This window comes from Aedes aegypti, chromosome 2 (assembly GCF_002204515.2).
Source record: "Aedes aegypti strain LVP_AGWG chromosome 2, AaegL5.0 Primary Assembly, whole genome shotgun sequence".
NCBI lineage: Eukaryota > Metazoa > Arthropoda > Insecta > Diptera > Culicidae > Aedes > Aedes aegypti.
Window position 1 is genome coordinate 327,987,635 of NC_035108.1, and position 20,394 is coordinate 328,008,028.

The 20,394-nt window shown below is 38.8% G+C and overlaps 1 protein-coding gene across 1 annotated transcript; it reads right to left on the minus strand.

The window, feature by feature from the left end:
* Positions 1-2,736: 2,736 nt before the first annotated feature.
* LOC5580262 (DNA topoisomerase 2) lies at positions 2,737-20,337 on the minus strand. Its single transcript, XM_001656092.2, has 5 exons — positions 19,892-20,337; positions 4,822-8,814; positions 4,634-4,753; positions 3,721-4,032; positions 2,737-3,614 (listed from the first exon to the last, which is right to left on the minus strand). The coding sequence occupies exons 1-5, from the start codon at positions 19,904-19,906 to the stop codon at positions 3,531-3,533; spliced, it is 4,524 nt and encodes a 1,507-aa protein (XP_001656142.2). The 5' UTR covers positions 19,907-20,337; the 3' UTR covers positions 2,737-3,530.
* Positions 20,338-20,394: the final 57 nt, after the last annotated feature.

The window sequence follows — 20,394 nt, forward strand, 5'->3', positions numbered from 1 at the left end:
GTCGTCGTTGGTGCGTCATCCCCGCATGAGAATATGTTCAGAATTTTCAGTACTACAAAATGTACGGATCAAAAATTTTTTTACGATGATCGCAAGAGTGACGTGTACGCCAACTTTTTTTATTTTAACGAATCGTAAGTTGGTATGTTCAGCAAAGTTGTAGCAAATGATCATAGAAACAACTTTGCCGAACATACTTTTTCTCGGTTTTGCTTAAAAGCCGAAATAATTAAGTATTTTTAATAAGAAATCGTTTTTTGCTCTTAAGTGTTTTATTTTTTAGTTTTATTGGACTACTATGTTCTACAAAGTTTTCATACTTATTATTTGCTACAACTTTGCTGAACATACCAAAGTTGTATTTCTTATGGTTTTCATGTTATTCGAGTTTTTCATCTTAAAATTAAGTATTCTGTATGCCTTGTATAACAACTATGAGCACCTCAAAAAAATATATCTTTCTACAAATGATTTTACAGTCTTTCAAGTACCTGTGAGCAAAATTTGGAGAAGATGATATTTTTCTACCTCGTTTAAAATCGATTTTGCTAATAGACTATATGAGAAGAACGTGCTTTTGTTTTGATGGAGTGCCGCCGTGTGGGTGCCAAGTTCGTCGGGACCTGCTGATTTATCTTATTACTACACTCAAAATAATCCAAATGTCATTGCTACGTGAACAATCACGTAGATCATTCCGCATTCATTTTGCGTCCTATTCACCTGACGAAAGGTAATAATCACCAGAGCATATATGAACACTAAATGGAGATCCGATGATTGTTACTGGGGCTACCAATCGCATTTACGTGAAAATCACGTAGGTACTCAAATTCATTTGGTCATCGCGTTCATTCCCTCACTAAAAATACAAGTTTCACATGTCCATTTTCACTAATTGTAAAACACATCAATCGATGGTGAAAAACCAGTCGCTATCAACCATCCAAATTCAAATGTGAAACACGGTAATTTATAAATTATCGAAAACTTTGCTGTAGGATTGACTAGCGATTGCATGATTTTCTGATTCCAGGCACCCATTACGGGCACCCGGTTTCTCCAAAAATAACATGTTGTTTATCATATCACGCGTGATCAGCAAATGTGAGTCCTTGTCATGATAGGCTAGTTCTACTAGTGATGGATATCATCATTGTAAAACACGTTCAAATCATATGTTAAAGACTTCGTTATCGTACCAAAATCAATCCACAACAGAATTACAGTGAAACCTCCATGAGTCGATATTGAAGGGACCATCGACTCATGGAAATATCGAGTCATGGAACAGTGATCCTTTGGAAAGCTGTTTCTAGGGACCATCATAGTAACCAGGCTAGACAATCGTCACCGTCAAATGGAAAAAGTCGACGACGAAACTAAAAGAAGCATCGTCATCGTCACTCAACCAGCGTCGGATGACGATTTGCCGCAGAGATCCGGCGCAGAGGCTCGGCGTCATGACGAACAAATACGATTCCTACGTTACGGGCAAATCTTCGTTCAGGTGCACTGAGCCGACTAAAAATATGAATCGTGTCTTCGACAGATTGAGAGCATATTTTTGAAAAAATAAAACAAAAACAAAATAACAAAACACGACTGGAATCGAACAAACGATCTATGAAACGTCAACACCACGCGTTTACCAACAAAGCTATTTCACAATCATGAGAAAAGCGGGTTCATTTGCCAATACAAGCAATTATGTGATGGCATTCGTTGGTTTGTGCGAAGCAAGCGAATATACAGTAAACGCCTTCTTCTTGTGAGTAAGGGTAGCCGGCGGGATGAAGAAAAATTTGCTCATGGCGATTTTAGATTGAAGTTAGTCGTGCATTCTTTCGTCGATGAAGAGCCGACGACCTGCCAGAGTTATTATACTGGATGACGATGTCTTTTTTTATTTCGTCATCGCACTGTGACGAATCTGACGATTGCCTGCCCTGATAGTAACCATGAAATTTTGTTCTTAGTATGGTTCCATGTGTCGATATCGAGTCATGGAACACCGACTCATGGAGGTATTACTGTACATGTTTTACACGCAATTTCACCAAGCCATTCGACACGACAGATCCACGTTGAAAATAATGTGGATCGAACGTGTGGATTATTTCCAGTGCTGTTGGGCTCAAATGTCAAAATTGTGGCCGATAATTTTTCATGAAGCTGCTGCTGCTGGACTTCAAAATAATTTTAGAAACAATTTCAAGATATATATTTGTTTCCTACACTTCAAACAATCCACACGTTCGATCCACATTTTTGATTTACTTTTTATTCCTTGCAACTGATCTGGCACCACATCGAAGGTGTCCCATCAATCCCAACGCTGGTTCCTAAGCGAGTCCTGTCGCGTTCGATTCCGCCCACCAGCATGTACTCGTTTTCGACGTATTCACTGCCAATCCTACCACAGACAAACACGTAACACTTGGAATAAATCACGATCAAAATTATATTCGCGGAGACATGACTGCCACCGTTCCAAATATTCTTCCGATTATGTCCATGTCTTCAGCGAAGCAAACAAATTGACTGGACCTTGTGAAAATCGTACCTCGGCGTATAGCGCATTGTTGAACAACATGTACGAAAGTCCATGGAATTGTCTTAGCCCCCGGCGGGATTCGAATGAACTGAAGATCTTTATAGGCAATTCTGCACACCGCGTATTAACTTAGTTTTTTTTTTTCAAGGAGTGTGATATAAAATAAAGAGATCTACTTGTTTTACATGGTAATATCTACAGCTCTTATTACAAAAAAGTAATGAAAATACAATGAGTGCATAAACGCAGCAAAGGTACAAAATATTAACGTACATTAGAGAACCTCAACAGCAACGTGGTGCCGCACACAAACACACACATACGCAAAGGAAGATATTCACTAATTTTCCTTTTGGTTTTCGCATCATAGGAGGGGAATCACCTCAGTTTTTTTCGGCGCTTCATACAATTTCCAAAGCTTGTACTTGCTGAAAAATATCTTCCTTGTTCGTTCCTACTAAACACTGATTCACACGGGGACGCACATACAAAACACATTCGCCTCTCGGAAAGCTTTCATCCAAAAACGTAAAAGTTGTACAGAAATGAGTGTATAAATTATCTTAACGCTTACGCATGGGTGCAAAAAATAAGATACTACACTCTAGTTATTGTGTGTTCAAATGATTTCTAAGGGCTACGTCTATACTGTCGTTTAAAATAGTTTGTTATGTTCTTACACAGGTCCAAGTAAAATGATGCTAAATGCTTCAAACGGTGGTGAATTGGTCTTATAAATCTGGTTTGTGTGACCATGACCGATTAGACAGCAAAAACTATGTTAAGTTCTTAACTGCTACACAAAGTTGCTTCGGTTCAGCTAGGATAGCCCGAACTGCACTCAAACCAATACTTAGAGGCCTTCCACAAGAAGGCTCCAAGGGTGAGATTTAGAGGTTATGGTGCACTGACACAGCATTAGCTATATTCTTAATATATTGATAAGTGCTCCTGGCGAAGGGAATCCAGACGTTTACTCAAAGTCCGAATCGTCATCGTCGTAGTTGGGTTCGCTTTCGGATTCGGATCCACTGTCGACGTACTTCTTCTTGGCCTTCTGTAAATCGAGAACAGAATCGTGTTAGTATCATTGATACGAAAAAATATTATTGACGTAGGCCTACGTTTTTGTTTTATATCAAGGAAAGTGCAGATTAATTTACCTTCTTGGGCTTTTCGTCCTCGCTGCTACCGCTGTCCTTCTTGCGGCCACGCTTGGCAGCAGGTGCCTTTGCCTTCGCAGGACCATCGGCCTTGGGACCCAACTTTCTCTTGGGGGCAGCCTTCTTCGGTTTCACAGGGCTATCTTCCAATTCGATGGCCACTTCCTCGATGTCGCTTCCGTCATCCATCGCAGCCTGCGCGGCACCGCTGTCACCGTCTTGCACTTCCGGATTGTTATCGAACAGCTCATCATCCGACCGGTCAAAGTTTTTGTCCTCGTCGTCTTCGTCGTCAAACGAATAGTTGATTTTCTGTGGCGATTGAAGAGGAAATTGAAGGAGAATTTAATAATTGTACAATAGGGATTAGGGCAAGTGTACCATTAGTGGTGCACCTAAGGGAAAACTGCTAAAACATGATTGTTAAATCATGAAATATATGATTTTAACGTATCATTAGATAGATCTCAAATCCTTCTATCATTTGAATGTATAAAAATCACGAATCATTTGAAATTTCCTTGCAAAAAGCCTTGCACCAATAATAGGAACACTGTTCCTTTAGTGGAGATATATTTTAAGAATGGTGGTTCCTTTAGTGGCGCAAATCATTGATTCCTTATGGGAACCTCCACTATGGGTACTGATGCACCAGGGTGCACCAGGTGCAAAGGAGCAAACATTTTAAGCAAAATAATTGTTTTAAATAGTTTTACGATTAAATTTCATGAATATTATTCAATTACTTGTATTATTATCGCATCGTACATCACAGAAAAATATCACATAAGTATTTATTAGTGCGAAACATGCCAGAACACACTACCTTCACTAAGGGAGCGTTTGCCCTATGTTTTTCAGATGGGAAAAATATGCTGTCTGAGTGAAGATTAAAGTAGGAAGCGGTAATTACCTTTGATGCTGCACGCCTCTCGGTCTTCTGACGAGTTGGAACAACCTCCATCGCTGCTCCGAAGTCGTCGTCGCTATTACCGGAATCGAAGTCCTCTTCATCCGACGATGTCTTCTTCTTCTGCGGGAGGGACAAAAACATATTAAATATTTCCGGCATTTTTCAATTCTTGAGGAGATGATGCTTACCTTTCCCTTACCCTTGGCACCAAAGTTCAGCTTGGACTGCTTCATTCCGTCCTTTTCCTTCTTCTCCTTCTTAGGTTTAGGTTCTTTTGGCGCTTTGGGTTCTTTCTTGACCTTAGGCTTTTTGCCTTCGATCAAAGCATCGAACTCGTCGCCTTCCGCTCCGCCCTCGCCAGGTTCCTTCTTTTCCTTCTTGACCCTTGAGACAGGAGGAGCGGTCGCCTTCTCGTACTTTTTGAGCAGTTCTTCGCTAACCTTGAACTTAACTTCCTCGCCCATATCGCTCGGTTTGGTTTCGTCGATGGCTGACTTCTTGCTAAAGGACTTGACTGTACCGCGACCTCCCTTAGCAGCACCACCGCTCTTCAGCTTCTTCTCCGTGGAAATGGCATCCAAGCGTTCCTTCTCTTCCACTTCGTCCAACTTCTTGCTCAACGCGTCCAAATCATCGACCCACAGCATCTCCAACGTCTTGGCCTTCAAAGAACTCAACTCAGACAGTTTGGCGTCACGCTGCTTGAGCAATTCGTTCTTACGTTCGTCTGTGAGCATCCACATGGACATACCGAGCAGGTAGTCGAACTTCTTAACGTCAGATAGTTTTTGGAATGCTTTCTCTGGATCGACAGGTTTCTTTGAAGATTTTCCTGGTTTGACATCCTCACCTTCTTCTTCTTCCTCTTCGGGTTCCTCCTTTTCTTCTTCGACATCCAGGGCGACCTTGCGCTTCCATTCCTTGACCGGATCCGCCCGATAGCCACGCTTGATCAGTTCGTCGATCATGACCTTTCGCTTCTTGTTTTCCACCACAAGTGTGCGATCGCACTTTTCCATAATGAAACGGGCTTGATCGGTCAAACGATCCGCTTCGGCTTGCAACATACCCTCCAGATAGGCTTTACGCTTGCCGTAGTATTCAATACGTAGCTTGTAGTATTCGTGGAAGATATCGTTGGCATGGTCGTATCGCTTCAAGTAACTCTTGTCATCGAAAGCATTCATGGAGGATGTCGAGATAGAGCTCGTAAGCTTGAATACCCGATGGAAACCGCCCTCCTCGGCGTAGATTCGATCATATTCACCTGGCAGGAACGAAATCACAAACCGAACAGTGGTGTCGGTGTTGTATTCCTTGTACTCGGAGATGATGGCCTTTTGTTTGTCACTTCCGTTTGCCAGCGGTTCGAGCGTGTTCTCCTTGTAGGTTTGGGTCCATGTGCCGATTGGCAGTTCGGAAATTTCGATCTTCTGATTGTCCAGCAGAGACACATTGCCCACAGTTAGGTACCTCTGGTGACCAACGGATTCGATTTCCCCACGGAAGTTCTTGTACCAAGGATGCATAATCTTGGGTTCTTCTCCGTTCAACATGCGCCGTAGATTGGAAATGATGTCGCGTGGGTTGTGATTCGGAATCTTTGTGGACCAACCTGTGCCGATACCTTCCGTTCCATTGACCAACACCATGGGGATAATGGGCAGATACCATAAGGGTTCGATTTTCTGGTTATCGTCATACTGATATTCCAGTAGAGGATCGTCCAACGGGTGGAAGATCAACCGAGTCAACGGAGACAACATGGTGAAAATGTAACGAGGACTGGCACTGTCCTTACCACCGGCAAGACGAGTACCGAACTGACCACTCGGGACAAGCAGATTGATGTTGTTACTTCCGACATAATTTTGAGCCAGATTGACAATGGTACCGCACAGAGACTGTTCACCATGATGGTAGGCTGACATTTCGGCAACGGAACCGGCCAATTGGGCAACCTTGACTTCACGCTTATCGTTACGCTTGAAGCACGTGAACATAACCTTTCGCTGACCTGGCTTGAGACCATCCACCATACACGGAATCGAACGGATGTTGTCAGAGTTCGAGAACAGCACCAACTCCAGATTGATGAATTCTTTGTAGGTGATGGCCTTGGTTGTTTTGGTGTACAGATACCTTTCCGGGAGACCTACCTGTTTACGGTGACGGTTCTCTTCCATGTGAGAAGTAAGCCATTCCTTACGCTGGTCGACACATTTCTTCGAGAAGGCCATTGTAATGGCTTCATCATCCTGGGTGCTGTCGTACTTGAACAAAATCCGATGACGTTCCATATTTTGGAAGTACTCCTTAGCCTCCTTGGAAGTTGAAGTACCCAAACCCTTATAGTACTTGATATTGTAGGTGTGGGCGTTCGGAGTTTCGGTTTTCCACTCTTCGAATTCGGGCAGCGAGAAGAAGGAAAGCTCCTCACCGTTCTTCTTGGTGGCCTTCACGATGGGAGTGATGAACTCCTCCAAGAATGGCAATCGCAGCAGTTCCGGCCAATTGGTATGGATGAAATTGATCAGCAAACCTTTGATGTGAGAACCGTCCTGATCCTGATCAGTCATAATCATGAGCTTTCCGTACCGAAGAGTTTTCAGATCATCCATCGTGATGTACTTCTTCTTGTACTGCAAGCCGATAATTTTAATGAGATTGTTGATTTCGGCGTTTTCCAGGATCTGTTTGTGGGTGGCTTCTCGCACATTGAGCAATTTACCACGAAGTGGGAACACACCGTACGTATCACGTCCGACAACTCCCAAGCCGGACACGGCCAAAGTTTTGGCTGAGTCTCCCTCCGTAAGGATCAGAGTACAATTCAAGGAATTTCTCGAACCAGCATCGTTAGCATCTTCTAGCTTGGGGACACCCTTAACCTTGGACTTCTTCGAACCGGACGCCTTGTTCAGTTCGGTTTGAGCCTTGAACTTGGCCCACTGCAACACCGATTCAACGATTCCAATCTTGGACATGTTGTTGATGAATTTTTCCGACAAGGTGCACTTGGAACCGAAACTCTTGGCTTGCAGCGTCATGTTTTCCTTGGTTTGCGAATCGAATGTCGGATTCACGATCAAACAATTGATGAACACCCACATGTGATTCTTCACTTGGAACGGTTTGATGTTAACACCGCCCTTGTTCTTCTTCTTCAGAACCTCGATCAGCTGCTTCACGATCATGTCGGTAATGTAGTCTACGTGGCGACCACCTTTGGTCGTTGCAATGGAATTGACGAACGAAACCTGTTGGAAACCACGGTCCGAAAGCGTCACAGCAACTTCCCACCGTTCGTTACAATTCTCGTAGACCACCTTGACCTGAGATCCAATGTCATCCTGTTGGTCCTTGATGTAGAGATCGATGTAGTCTTTGAAGGACTTAACTGGCAGTTTCGTGCCGTTCAGATACACCGAAACTCCTCGGGTTGAAGCGGCCACATCGAAAGCTCGCCGCGACATCAACCCAACGATGTCGTTGTCCAGTTTTTCCATCTTGAATTTCTTCAAATCGGGAGAGAACGTAATCTTGGTGTAGTCCTCTCCGGAGTAGTCTTCCTTGATCTTGGGCTCGCTTGCCTTGCTCATGTTGTCACCCCAAGTTTGCTTGAAGCACTTTTTGTACTGCTTAGTGGCCGTTTCCACGGTGAACTTGGTACTGAAGATGTTACACAACTTGGCACCGTAACCGTTTCTACCGCCGGTAACCTTCTCCTCTTCGTCGTTGTAGTTGGACGAGGTCAACAGATGTCCGAAAATCATAGTCGGAACGAACATTTTCTCCCCCTTGTGCATTACCACCGGGATACCTTGACCGTTGTTCCAGATTGAAACCGTATTGGTTTCCTGGTTGATGTCGATCTTGATGGCACTCATCTTGGCATCGCGCTGCTTGTTATCGGCCGCGTTGACCAAGATTTCGTCGAAAATCTTGTACAATCCCGGAACGTAGTTGATCTCCCGCTGGACCATCTTCTTCAGCTCGCCGTCGTAGATCCACATGGTTTCCTTCAGATGTTCCACCGAACCGATGTAGGTATCGGGACGCAGCAGGATATGCTCCAGTTGGGATTTTTTCTGGTAGATCTTCTCGATCGACTTGCCGCCGATCTTGGGGCTGGATGTGGTCCCGGCTGTTGGGGCGCCATTCTGCGCAGCGAAAGCTGCCTGTAAATGAACCAGAGAGAACAGTGAACATACATTTAGTAGAATGAAAAATGATTTTGTTCTTAGGAACAAGATTTTGTACTAGAAGTAGCCTCGAAAACTGCTTCGACATCGAATATAACAAAGAAACATTTGAATAAGCCCACTACCATTAGGGCACTCGGGCAAACCATTTAATTCCACTAGAGTTTGTATCCTTCGACAGATACACCAGGGTGGCCACCAAATGTTCATTTCGAAATTCCCGCTTTTTTCCCGGTATAATTGTCAGAATTTTCCTGGTTTTTAATTGAGGAGCCTGAACGTGACCCTTCGATTGGTTTTTCAATTGAATACACCAAAAATTTTGTTTCAAACTTTTCAACGGTATTTTTCCGTCCAATAAGAAAAAAAAATATTTGTAGGAGACTGCCTTGTATTTTTTGTCTCTCGTACAATTGGTATGGAATGACAAATTTTTGAAAAAGCTTAAAAAAAGGTAATGTCAAATTTGCTTTCTTGAAGGATTTCCCAAAAAAAATTTTTCCACTCAAACACGTCGGAGACCCTAAAGAAAACCAAAGTGAAAGAATAATTTAAATCAGTCGTCCCGTTCTCAAGCCAACTCGTGACATACAAACAGCATTCCATTTCCATTTACATGTCTAGATATGCCCTTTTTGTTCCCTATTACCCTATTTAAAGTATTTCAATTTTCAACCTTACTTTTTTCTTCATACACACTTAAATTTTGTTCGCGAGCTCGGCATTTTTAAATGCTGCGTCAACTTGGCTTCAGCCCATTTTGCTGAAAACCCATCTAAAAAATAATTTTAACCAAGATTCGGCAACTTCTGAAACTGAAATCTCGGTTAGTTCTACATTTTACCCGTATATCAGCAATATTGTAATCCGAGCACCAACGTTAATAACGTTTTCACCAAACTCAGTTGGCTCGAATGCTGATATATCGGTTTCCATCTAAGTTTACCGAGATTCTCAGTATTTTGTTTTACCATCTGCCATTTGTGTATACGTAGAAAAGTAGTAAAAATATCGTGGATAAGTTTCTACAATTAACCAAGTGCCTGAAATTATAAGTCTGAAGGAAGTTAGATTGCACGGACTCTTCTGTAAGTATGCTCAAAATTGTTGTTTTTTATGTAATTTAGTATACAATGTCGTTTGTTTTCTGCCGGGAAGTAATTATGGAATAATTAGTAGAATTTTAAGGACATGTCAATAATTATTTTCAATTATGATTTATGGGCAGCCCAAAGTTAGCATTGCTTAAAAACACAAATGTAAATTAAATAAATTAAGAATATATTCTGCTGCCAAAAGTGCCTCAATGAAGATTGTTGTTCATTTTTACTGAGATTTCAGTTTGTGAGATGCCGAGATTCTCAGTTTAACACGGTAGCTAAATTCTTTCACAGAAACCGAGTTAATCAGCTAAAAGATGACTGCCGAGCGCTCGCCTGTGCGGATCTCGGTTTCCGAAAGCCGAGTTTCGGCATTTTATTCTAAGTGTGTAAAAAATAAGAGATCACTAAAGCTAATAAGTTTAAGATGAGGATGAAACAAAGCCACACTAAGCTAAAGTAACTAGAGAAAATAATGAGTCCAATATGTTACTTTATGCAAGAAGTTTTAATATCTGATTCAAAACTTTGAGTCAAATAAGATACAGAAAATAAATAACCCTGATAGTAGGAGATAAAAAAATAAAATATTCCAAAACATTACCAACCAACTTGAGTGTAGCAAACTAGACTGTTCCAACAAGAAAATTTAAAAGTTATTTGTCCAAGATAACAGATGCTTAATGGCAATATGATCAACCATATCAACTTTCTACAACTTATTTTTGATGATTTATAGATTTATAGCTTGAAGATGTTCTTTCAAAATAATTTTCCCGGTGACCATCTCAAATTCCCGTCTTTTTCCCGCTTTTCCCTGTTCGGTGGCCACCCTGATACACGTAGGGGGAGATCCCCCAGTACCGGACAGCACCCAATACCGGACAAAGTCGAAACATTGAGAAATCATGGTCCAATCAAGATGGTGTATTAGTAGGAAAGGAAGCTATTATAGAGACTAATATTTGTGTAGAATAACTTATCCTTGAAATATGCATGCCTTTTTAAAAAAGTAGAAATGTTTGAATATCTTAAAAAAATTGACGTATCGCTTTAATTTTGAGCCTATTAAGTAATTATTTTGAATATGAAAAAATACTTTGGATCACGCAAGCATGTTCGAACATAATCCTAATTTGATAGTATGAATGTATTTTGTACCATAATTGAACAAAATATGGACAAATTACAATTTTGGTTAAGCACCTCCTTTCCCCCAGTTTCGGACAGCTTGATTTGCTATATGATATCTTTGTAAATATTGCACCAGTGTCTCAAAATACATTCATTTTTCATGGATTCCGTCGATCATGGTATCAAACATGCAATAAAATTAAGAAAAATGAACATTCAGAACAACATCGTAAAATGTGCTATTTTTCACCATATATGAAAAAGGTTTTGATGGACATTTTGCAAACTAAGAAAAACTCAATTTTTTCTTGTAAATGTTGCAAATGCATTGAATTGGCAATTATATACTATTCTTATAGTAATCACATTCAATGATGCTCAAATTTACAGAATTCGAGGCATTTCCAGATCGTGTCCGGTATTGGGTGCCACCTTTCATGATCGATCAATTTGGTACTAAAATACATCATCAAAATGCAATGTCAAAATTTATATTTATATTTTCAAATTTATTTTTGTACACTTTTAAAATGATAATATTTATCATAAATGGGTAACATGAGCACATAAAACCAATATTTTTCGAATTAGGAATTTAGTGGCTTAAGTGTCCGGTACTGGGGGATCTCCCCCTATTTCGACCTTAACTGTAAGGCCGTCTACTGGACTCAACTTCAGTGGCGAAGGATACAAACTCTAGTGGAATTGAATGGTAAAGGAATTATGTTCGGGTTTTCATATATTTATAGGCATTGTACTTAACAACTCAAAGATTTATTCTCATGATAGATATCGTTTTTCTTTTTGTTTTAACACACTTGTTGTCGATGGCATTTGGGGTCTTATTATTAATCATGCAACCAAATCCCATCTCCCTAACATTGCACATTACTGTACAGATTCCAAAACAGCGCTTTTTTCAGTCTCAGTTGAGTGAGACGAAAGCACAAAATAGAGTGTAGTGTCGACGATTCTAACCGTGTGGTGAGCATTGCAATTATCCCTCGAGAAGGGATGGAAACTAGATAAGTAGGTTTTGGAAAACATAAGAAAGATAATACGAACGTAAACGAAACAATTCACCTGGATCTGCTTGCCTGCTGGAGGCATAGCATTATTGCAGAGTTTATGAATCGTCATTCTTCTCGCGCTAGCTACTGCAAGAGAAGAAATTGCTGAATATAAAGAGAACGGAAAACATCTAGGTAGCTACTAGGATACAAATGGCGGTAAAATGTAAGCTTCCATCGCTTTGGAAGCTTTCCAGCGGAAAGGTCGGAAGAAAAATAAACAGAAAACATTCGTTTGTCGATGTTTCATAATGCATTGATTATATGTATATTGGAAGCAAGTTTTAATATAATATCTCGAAAACTTATTCAAATAGTCACAAGTCAAAAAAGTGAATAAACTTACTTTATTGATCCTACGTGTTTCGCAGGCGAAATTTCACATGTTCCGCTGCTACCCAACTAGATTTTTCACTTTTAGAACGTTTAATTTCCGGATTTACAAAACGACGAAAGTAAGATTTTCAACTTTCGCAACCTAACCACTACTTTCGCCGCCCTGCTGTACAGAGAGACAAAGTGACTTAACCACGAATCAAAACAAAACACTACTTGAGCCGATTTTACACTGGTAGAAAAACGACGAAAGTAACGGAATGAAACGGCTTATCATATTGTTATAATTATTTTTGTGGGAAATAATAGAAACTACCTAGTTTTAAACGCGAGCTGATTGCAAAATTTAAACGATGTACACGGCGAAAAAATGTTAAGAAGGTGATTCATTTTAAAACGGTTTTAGAAGACAGGTTGTGATTCTGCTTAATTAATTTTCTCAAAACCGTATGATAGTTACTTACGTCGATTTGAAAAAGTAATCGAGAAATCATCAATATTGCGATGAAAATCAATATTTTCTGTAGTAGTCACAAATTATGAATGTTTTTTCCTTCAGGTGTCTTGTTTCCATACCCATGGATCAGATTATTTGAATCAAATCAGTATATATCTTGCCGTATGAGACAGAGTTTCCCAATCAGAAAATGTAATCCTAGATATGGAGACACAAGCGCTGCAGACTGCATTTCAGCCTTGATTCATGTGTTAATACACAAAAAAAATTGTAAGGAGTTCACTATAACACGATTGACAGCTAATGGTTTTATCGGATCGACATGGTGTCTTCACCAAATCATTTGTCATAGCATGAAGAATAAATTCGACCCGACGCTATCCCGCACGACTTCATGTTTATGGAGAGCATTGTTTGCAAAACAGACACAACAATTTTAATAGCTAACATGAACATATAAATTTTAGTATATCTGTGCTGTTACTTCAATAGGGCCTAACTGACATGAGCGATTTTTATTCATCGATCCTCTCTTTCGCTAATAACATCGCTAAATCAAATAAATCTGTAATATTTCTTGTTAATGAAGCAAGATACAATGAAAATGCACCCAACCAGCGGATGCAAGATTTCAAATCAATTTTTCTTGAAAACTTGACAAGTGTTGCAAAAAATTGTTACACATGTAAGGCTCATTGATTTTTTGTTTTGAAATCTTACATTTTCAGTATGGTATACTGCCGTGATTCGCAAGTCAGTCCCATCTGCATTTTTGTTGAAATTTAATTGAGTTCAGTTTTCAACATATCTTCCAATACTCTTTCAGCTGCACTAGGGCATACGCTCCCTTAGTGGAGGTAGCTCCAATAGTGGAGGTAGTGTGTTTTGGCATGTTTCGCGCTAATAAATGATTAAGGTACCGTGGGGCAAGTGGGTAATGGAATTCGCATAGTTGAGATTCTTCAAATTCTAGAGACTTTAAATTGAAACAAATGAGGTTGTGTATATTTTTTAGTTTGACTCCCACCAAATATTAGCAGCATGCTGAAATTGATTTTTATGAAAAATTGAAGAAAAAAATACAGAAAAAGTTTTTGAAAAATGTCTCTTTACTTTTCACTTGCCCCAAAAGTGGGGCAAGTGAAAAGTTTACCGTTTTGAACAATAAATTCAAAAATAAACAGTTATATTCACGATTTCTATTAGCTTTAACATTTGTTAAGGCTTCCCAATGAACAATAACATAAGTAACATGTAAACAAAGAAAATGTTACTCTTTTCACTTGAATTTTCTTATGTGCAGTTATGTTAGTTGAAATGATTCGACAACATTATAACTGCAACATTTCCAATGTTTGTTCTTACATCATATGACAGCAATTGCATTTCTGCTCTGTAGAATTTCCACCGCTCGTTATTTGTTTTTGAGAAAGTCGGATATGACGTCGGATAACTCTTCGGGAGAAATCAAACGGAATCCTTCAATAACGGATTTAAAATCTTTTTTATGTGGATAGACCTATACCCCATTTTTATGTTTTGAACTAGCTTTACATAGAAATTCCACGAGATTTCCGTATGTTCTCTAAAATTGCAACTTTTCAGTCAACGTTTTCCTTTTCATTGGCTGCCCGAAGTAGACATATTAATATTGTAATGTTTGGCAACATCTTTTAGAGAAGTTCCATGATTTCTAATAGCTTTTAACGCTTGAGTATAGTGTTTCTTGAATTATCAGCACGTTATGTTTTTCTATGATAATTGCGAACCATGTTTACTTATGACTACTTAAAGAGAAAACGCAAATTCAATCTCTAATGATAAACTTTTCACTTGCCCCACCTGATAAGAAAATTGACGGTGTTTAAAATTAGTTATTTTTAGGTCTACGTCGAATTAATTCTAAAACTTGTTCTATTGCAGTTTGAAACTGTCACAGAGGACAACTAAGAAGTGATACAGGAAATTATTTTCCGCAACTTTTTTCCACTGAAAATATTAAAATAAGATTGTACGCCGCCAACTTGTTACGGAGTAACAGTTGACAGGTTAACAATTTTTCGCTCTATTATGCAATAATGGCTGAAAAATCTCAGAAATCTCTTACCTATCGTAATGTTCTCAATTGCCTCGAAGCTTTACGCATGAGTTTAAAACGTTAATTCACATATTCAGTAAAATATATCAATTGTTTTCACTTACCCCATTTACCCACTTGCCCCGCGGTACCTTATGTGATATTTTTGTATTGTGCACGATGCGAAAATGACACAAGTAATCGAATAATATTCATGAAATTTAACCGTAAAACTGTTTAAAACAATTATTTTGCTTAATTTTATATTTGTAGCTAACTGGAATGAATAAACAAAATAATGAATTTTTTTCTACTCATACTTCAATTCGATATGAATGCACATGCAACATTGTATATTGATTTGACAAGTAGTTTTAGTGAGGGCGCCGAGTCAATAAAATCCTTTTAAATTAGCATTGGTTCAACAGCCATTCTAATATATATGACATGACTTCCCAAAGTGTAGGAGGAATGACATGAAATTGTTCTTGTATTTATTTTGAGCATCAAAACAAGATATTCAACGACATTCCAGCTTCTATATATACAGCGCTAAAAAAACAAAATTGTGGGAATAAAAAATATTAAAAAGCAACAACATATTACCAAATAATTCATTAGTTATTTCTCAGTTGTAAATATTTCAAACTTAAGGTTAATTGCATTAAGTGACATGTTCGTTATTTGGTTTGAGTAGAGATTTGATGTGGAATTGGCATTATCAATTAATAAGTATTTCAAGTATTTATTTGGTATGTAAATCTTCGGCACTTAGAAAAGTGTTCATTAGCTTTTTACATCCACATACCAAAAAGTAGGCTTCTGAGCATGTAAAGCAACTCTATCAATAGATCAATCAATAGAATTAATGGTACTTATCAATAGTATATTAAATACTATTGTTAATTTTGGAAACGGAAAAAAGAGAGATAATTGCATTTAGGTTTTTTGCACATATAATAATTCATATAACAGAGCATTCGCAATATGATCTACGCATCCCAATTAGAATTTTTGAAGTGATATCAATAACGGCATCAACCTCGATGGAGTTTTAACAGTCAAAAATAATTAATTTGACAATTTCTGATGGTATTTATCATCGGATATTGAGTAAAATGATTTATGACCGCTTCGTAGAACAAATGGAACCACTGTGGATCGTGACAAAGAACACACTTTTAATGCATACTAGAATGAAAACCACTTCGTTGCTAGGAAAACAATAAACAAGCAGACGAAACTTCGTGTTCCCGAACTGTTTTGAATCAATGAAAATGGGTCTAAGTACATATCCGTTGATAATGGGCATATCGACATACGGAGAGGAAATCGGGAACGAAAATCAACCAGGAATTTATCGAAATATGGTAAATGAAAACGTATGCAGAATGAAGGGACCGAAGAAATCATCGACATAGGGAGATATCGAGATACACATTACCCGTCATAAATACGGACTCACTAAAATAAGTATTGCAACACTCAGCTGAATATTGAATCACCCCCCAAAAGTTTAGCATCTCCTCAAAACAGGTAAATTCACATTGCTATACCTCGATATCCTTACTTGGAAAGAAGCGATCTTCAGCAAAAATGTTTAGAGGATCAAGGACATCCGCAAAACAAATAGTTTGGTTCACTATTTTGCCGCTAGGTGGCGCTAGTTAGCATGTAAAATTGAGCATTTTAAACTAGTTCTAGCTTGTGATCCACAAGAGATAGAAAGTTCGAGTCTTCGGCAAAGTTGTTCATAAAGTAAATGACATCCGAATAGCAAACTGTTTGGTTCCTAATTTTGTCACTAGGAGGCACTAGTACGCATATTTAATTTAATATATGAAACCAATTCTATCTTTTGAGCCAGATGAGGTAGAAAGTTGAGGTCTTCGGCAGTGTTCGGAAAGTCAAGGGCATCCGGGAAACAATTTGAATTATAATTTTGCCATCATGTGGCGCTGTTGATCATGTTTAAATGAGTACTTTATACTAGCTCTATCTTTTGATTTTACTACGGTCCAAATTAGCCATGAAAACCAACTTTTACTCTGGGTCTGGAGGGATGACTAGCATAGCATAGACTGACTGTACATGTCAATGGTTGCTACTCCGTGATTGATCAGACCTGGTAAGAATTGCACTACAATCCAAATGAATAAGGGATGAAGGTTTCCGCTTATGCTCGAAGTACAATTTTAACAGATCTAATATTATTGATCAATAACAGCGCCGGCCAAGTCCTTACAGTCACTTGGGATGGGGAAGGAATGTCAGAGTGTAATGATTGTTGCTTCTAGAGACCGAGAATACCTCTGCATCTCTACAATCACCACGGGTTACTCTGGGTCTGGAGGGATGACTGTACTTAAACCTTATGAATTTGATAAGATAGAATCTCCAGAAGGCTGTTCAGAAAGCCTTTGGCATTTGGAAGTTGAAGTGATTAGGGACGGAATCACATTAAATTAAAGTCATTTAGGTCTGATCAATTGTATATTCAAGTGTATCAGATCCGATTCATATTCTAGTGATTCTGGTATGACCTACTCCATGTGCGAATGATTCAGTCAGGGCTTATATTCATCATATTAAAATTATTGAAGTCAGATTCTCTTCATTTACAAGTGGTTCAAATTTGATTGACTTCATATCCAAGTGATTGATGGCAGATTCTCTTTATATTCATGTCTATCGAGTTAGATTCAAGTATATTCAGTTTTGACCTCAATATGGAGTCAAAAAAAAACTCATGTTTAATTCACTCCATGTTCATGTTTCCAATTCAGGACCGATTAACTTCTTGTTCAATTTATTCAGATACGATTCGCTTTATATCCAAATGATTCATGTCACGTGACACTTCTTTTTTGAAGAATGCAGTACTGATTTATTTTATATTCAAGTGATTCAGATCCGATTCACTTAACCCTCTAATACCCAAATTTTTATTTTCGATTTAAGTATTATTTTTCGTTATCTAAAATCGTTCTAAACACGTTTTGGGCATTTATTTATTTTTATTCGCAAATTTTTAAATTTTGGTTTTTGATTTTTATAATTTTTATTTTTAAACATCCCTAGCTTTTTCCATTTTTTCTTGAAGCCTTTTCTAGTTGTTGATTTTTGGCAATGAAAAAAATTTAAATTATTACCGTGTTTTTAAAAATATTAAATTTTTATTTTTTTTTTCGAAGAGTATTTTATTTTCCATGTAACTAACGGAAAAACAGGTTTGAAATGATTTTAATACCACCAGGCTCTTCTTTTGTGATAGGTTTATCGTAGAAAAATATAAAAGGTACGATTTTTTATATTAAACGTTAAATGAAGCCCAGGCATTTGTAGGTTATATAAGAATGCAATTTTTCAAACAATTTCTAAAAATACAAAAAAGTTTCAAAAGTCATAAAAAACTTTTCTTATATGCGTGTTATGAGTCAAGGTATAAGCCAAAAATAAAATCATTTTGATTTCCGAGCTACGAAAAAATACACAAAATTCCAAAGTGTACCCCGTCTAAAGGCGGGGTTGGGTATTAGAGGGTTAATTGTTAAATGTTTCAGTTTTGATAAGCTCATATTCAAGTGACTCACATCTATCAATTCATTCATATTCAAGGGTTTTAGATCTATTTTACTTCAGTTTTTGCTATTTGGCCCAATGCGAAATCGGATGCGGAATTCAAAGTATGAACTAGCGCCACCTAGCGGCAAAATGGCGAACTAAACTGTTTGTCTTCCGGATGTCCTTGATCCCCTGAACAACTTTGCTGAAGATAGCCTCTTTGCAAGTCGTAAGTGAATGTGAATTTACCTGTTTTGAGGTGATGCTAAACTTTTCAGGGTGATTTAATATTCAGCTGAGTGTCGCAATACTTATTTTAGTGAGTCCGTATTTATGACGGGTAGTGTAGAACATCGAGATGTGAAGAGTCGACTTTAATTTAAATGTTTAGTTTGTTTTTACAATTTTTACTTAAATGGTTTTAATTTTTTATTCAAAGTATGAAAACATTTAGTTCGATCACTTTTTCTTAGAAAGTCATCTAATAATTATGTTCAATTCTGTTTTCCGTGTAGATAAATAATCGCTCACTAGGTCAAACCTGAGAGAGACTCGCGAAGAGGAAAAATATCAACGTCATATGCAGCCCAGATTCCCCTCTCACGAAACGTCAAATGCAGCCCACAGTTTTTATGGCTGAAAAAGTGAAAAGTATTGTGTTCAAAGTAAACTGTTATTAAAAACCTCAGTCGACGGAGCAGTTTTTTCCAAGGTTGCTGATAAATTCAAGCAGAAGATTAGTTATTTCTAATGTCTGCTACGTTTGCTGGCATGAAATTTCACTCAAACGGCTATTTATGATTCAATATGATGCAAACTCAATCATTTTTTGCTGAGAGGTTCATGTGAGGATTTGAACAGCATGCGCATAATGGACCAATGCACGCGTTCACTATTTGACGTTTGAGCGGTGCCGTGTTATTTACGTGGCCATGGCAACGAGTGAATTCGGCACCGCTCAGACGTCAAATTAATGAACTCGTGCATCGGTCCATTGGTATAAACACAAAGTGGAATAAGAAAAAATCTCAGCAATCACAGAAAAAGAAGACCGTCTTCGCGAGTCTCGTCTCAGGGTCAAACGCCCCCCCCCCCTTTTCGAAACAGTGCTGAAGACGCCTATGGCACATAAAGCCGGAAAGCAGCAGCGCTTGGTTTTCATTCCCCCGCAACTGTCCCAACGTCGACCGGCTCACGCTCTACATGCCTCATCCCAACTCCACCCCTCTTTTCCACACGGGGGGATGCTGTCTTCCAGGTACAGCTCTACAATATTATACTTTTGCAATATAGGAAATAAAAATACGCAACTTACCCTAATGTCGGTCATTTTGAAAGCAAGCAAACGGCTCCTTCGTCTGGTTAAACAGTTTAAAAATTCACTCGATCAACTATTTCACCACAAGAGTCCTTTTTTCCGTTGGCGAAGGCGGCTTTACTTCACCCAAAAATTGAGAACCCAAGCGAGACAATTTTTTTTCCTTGTTCCGACACCAAGAAAATCTGCCGACGCTTTTTTTCACACACCGATAGAATTACGCTTCGCCCACGGCACAAAACCACACTTCGCACAATTAAATTTCCACTTCACCACTGTTGACGATGGCAGAGACAATATTTTCCGTAGCAAAACTCACTTGCAGAGGGAATCGCGAATATTCAAAAGACCGCCATTTAAAGGAACGCGACCGAAGGAATTATTGCAACCTTGTTGCTGCCACTGCTGCTTGCCGCTGCCCGTCACAAAGCGAAATGATGAGAAGCACCAGAACAACGCAAAAAACGGGGCGACCGGTGGAAAAATTCAATCTTTCGTTA

What these genes read in the sequence shown, in the direction of transcription:
- LOC5580262 (XM_001656092.2), bottom strand. An exon ending in GTGCCAAGGGTAAGGGAAAG is followed by an intron (nt 4,754 to 4,821) that starts GTAAGCATCATC and finishes TCCCTCCCGCAG; the next exon opens with AAGAAGAAGACATCGTCGGA. An exon ending in AGAGGCGTGCAGCATCAAAG is followed by an intron (nt 4,033 to 4,633) that starts GTAATTACCGCT and finishes CAATCGCCACAG; the next exon opens with AAAATCAACTATTCGTTTGA.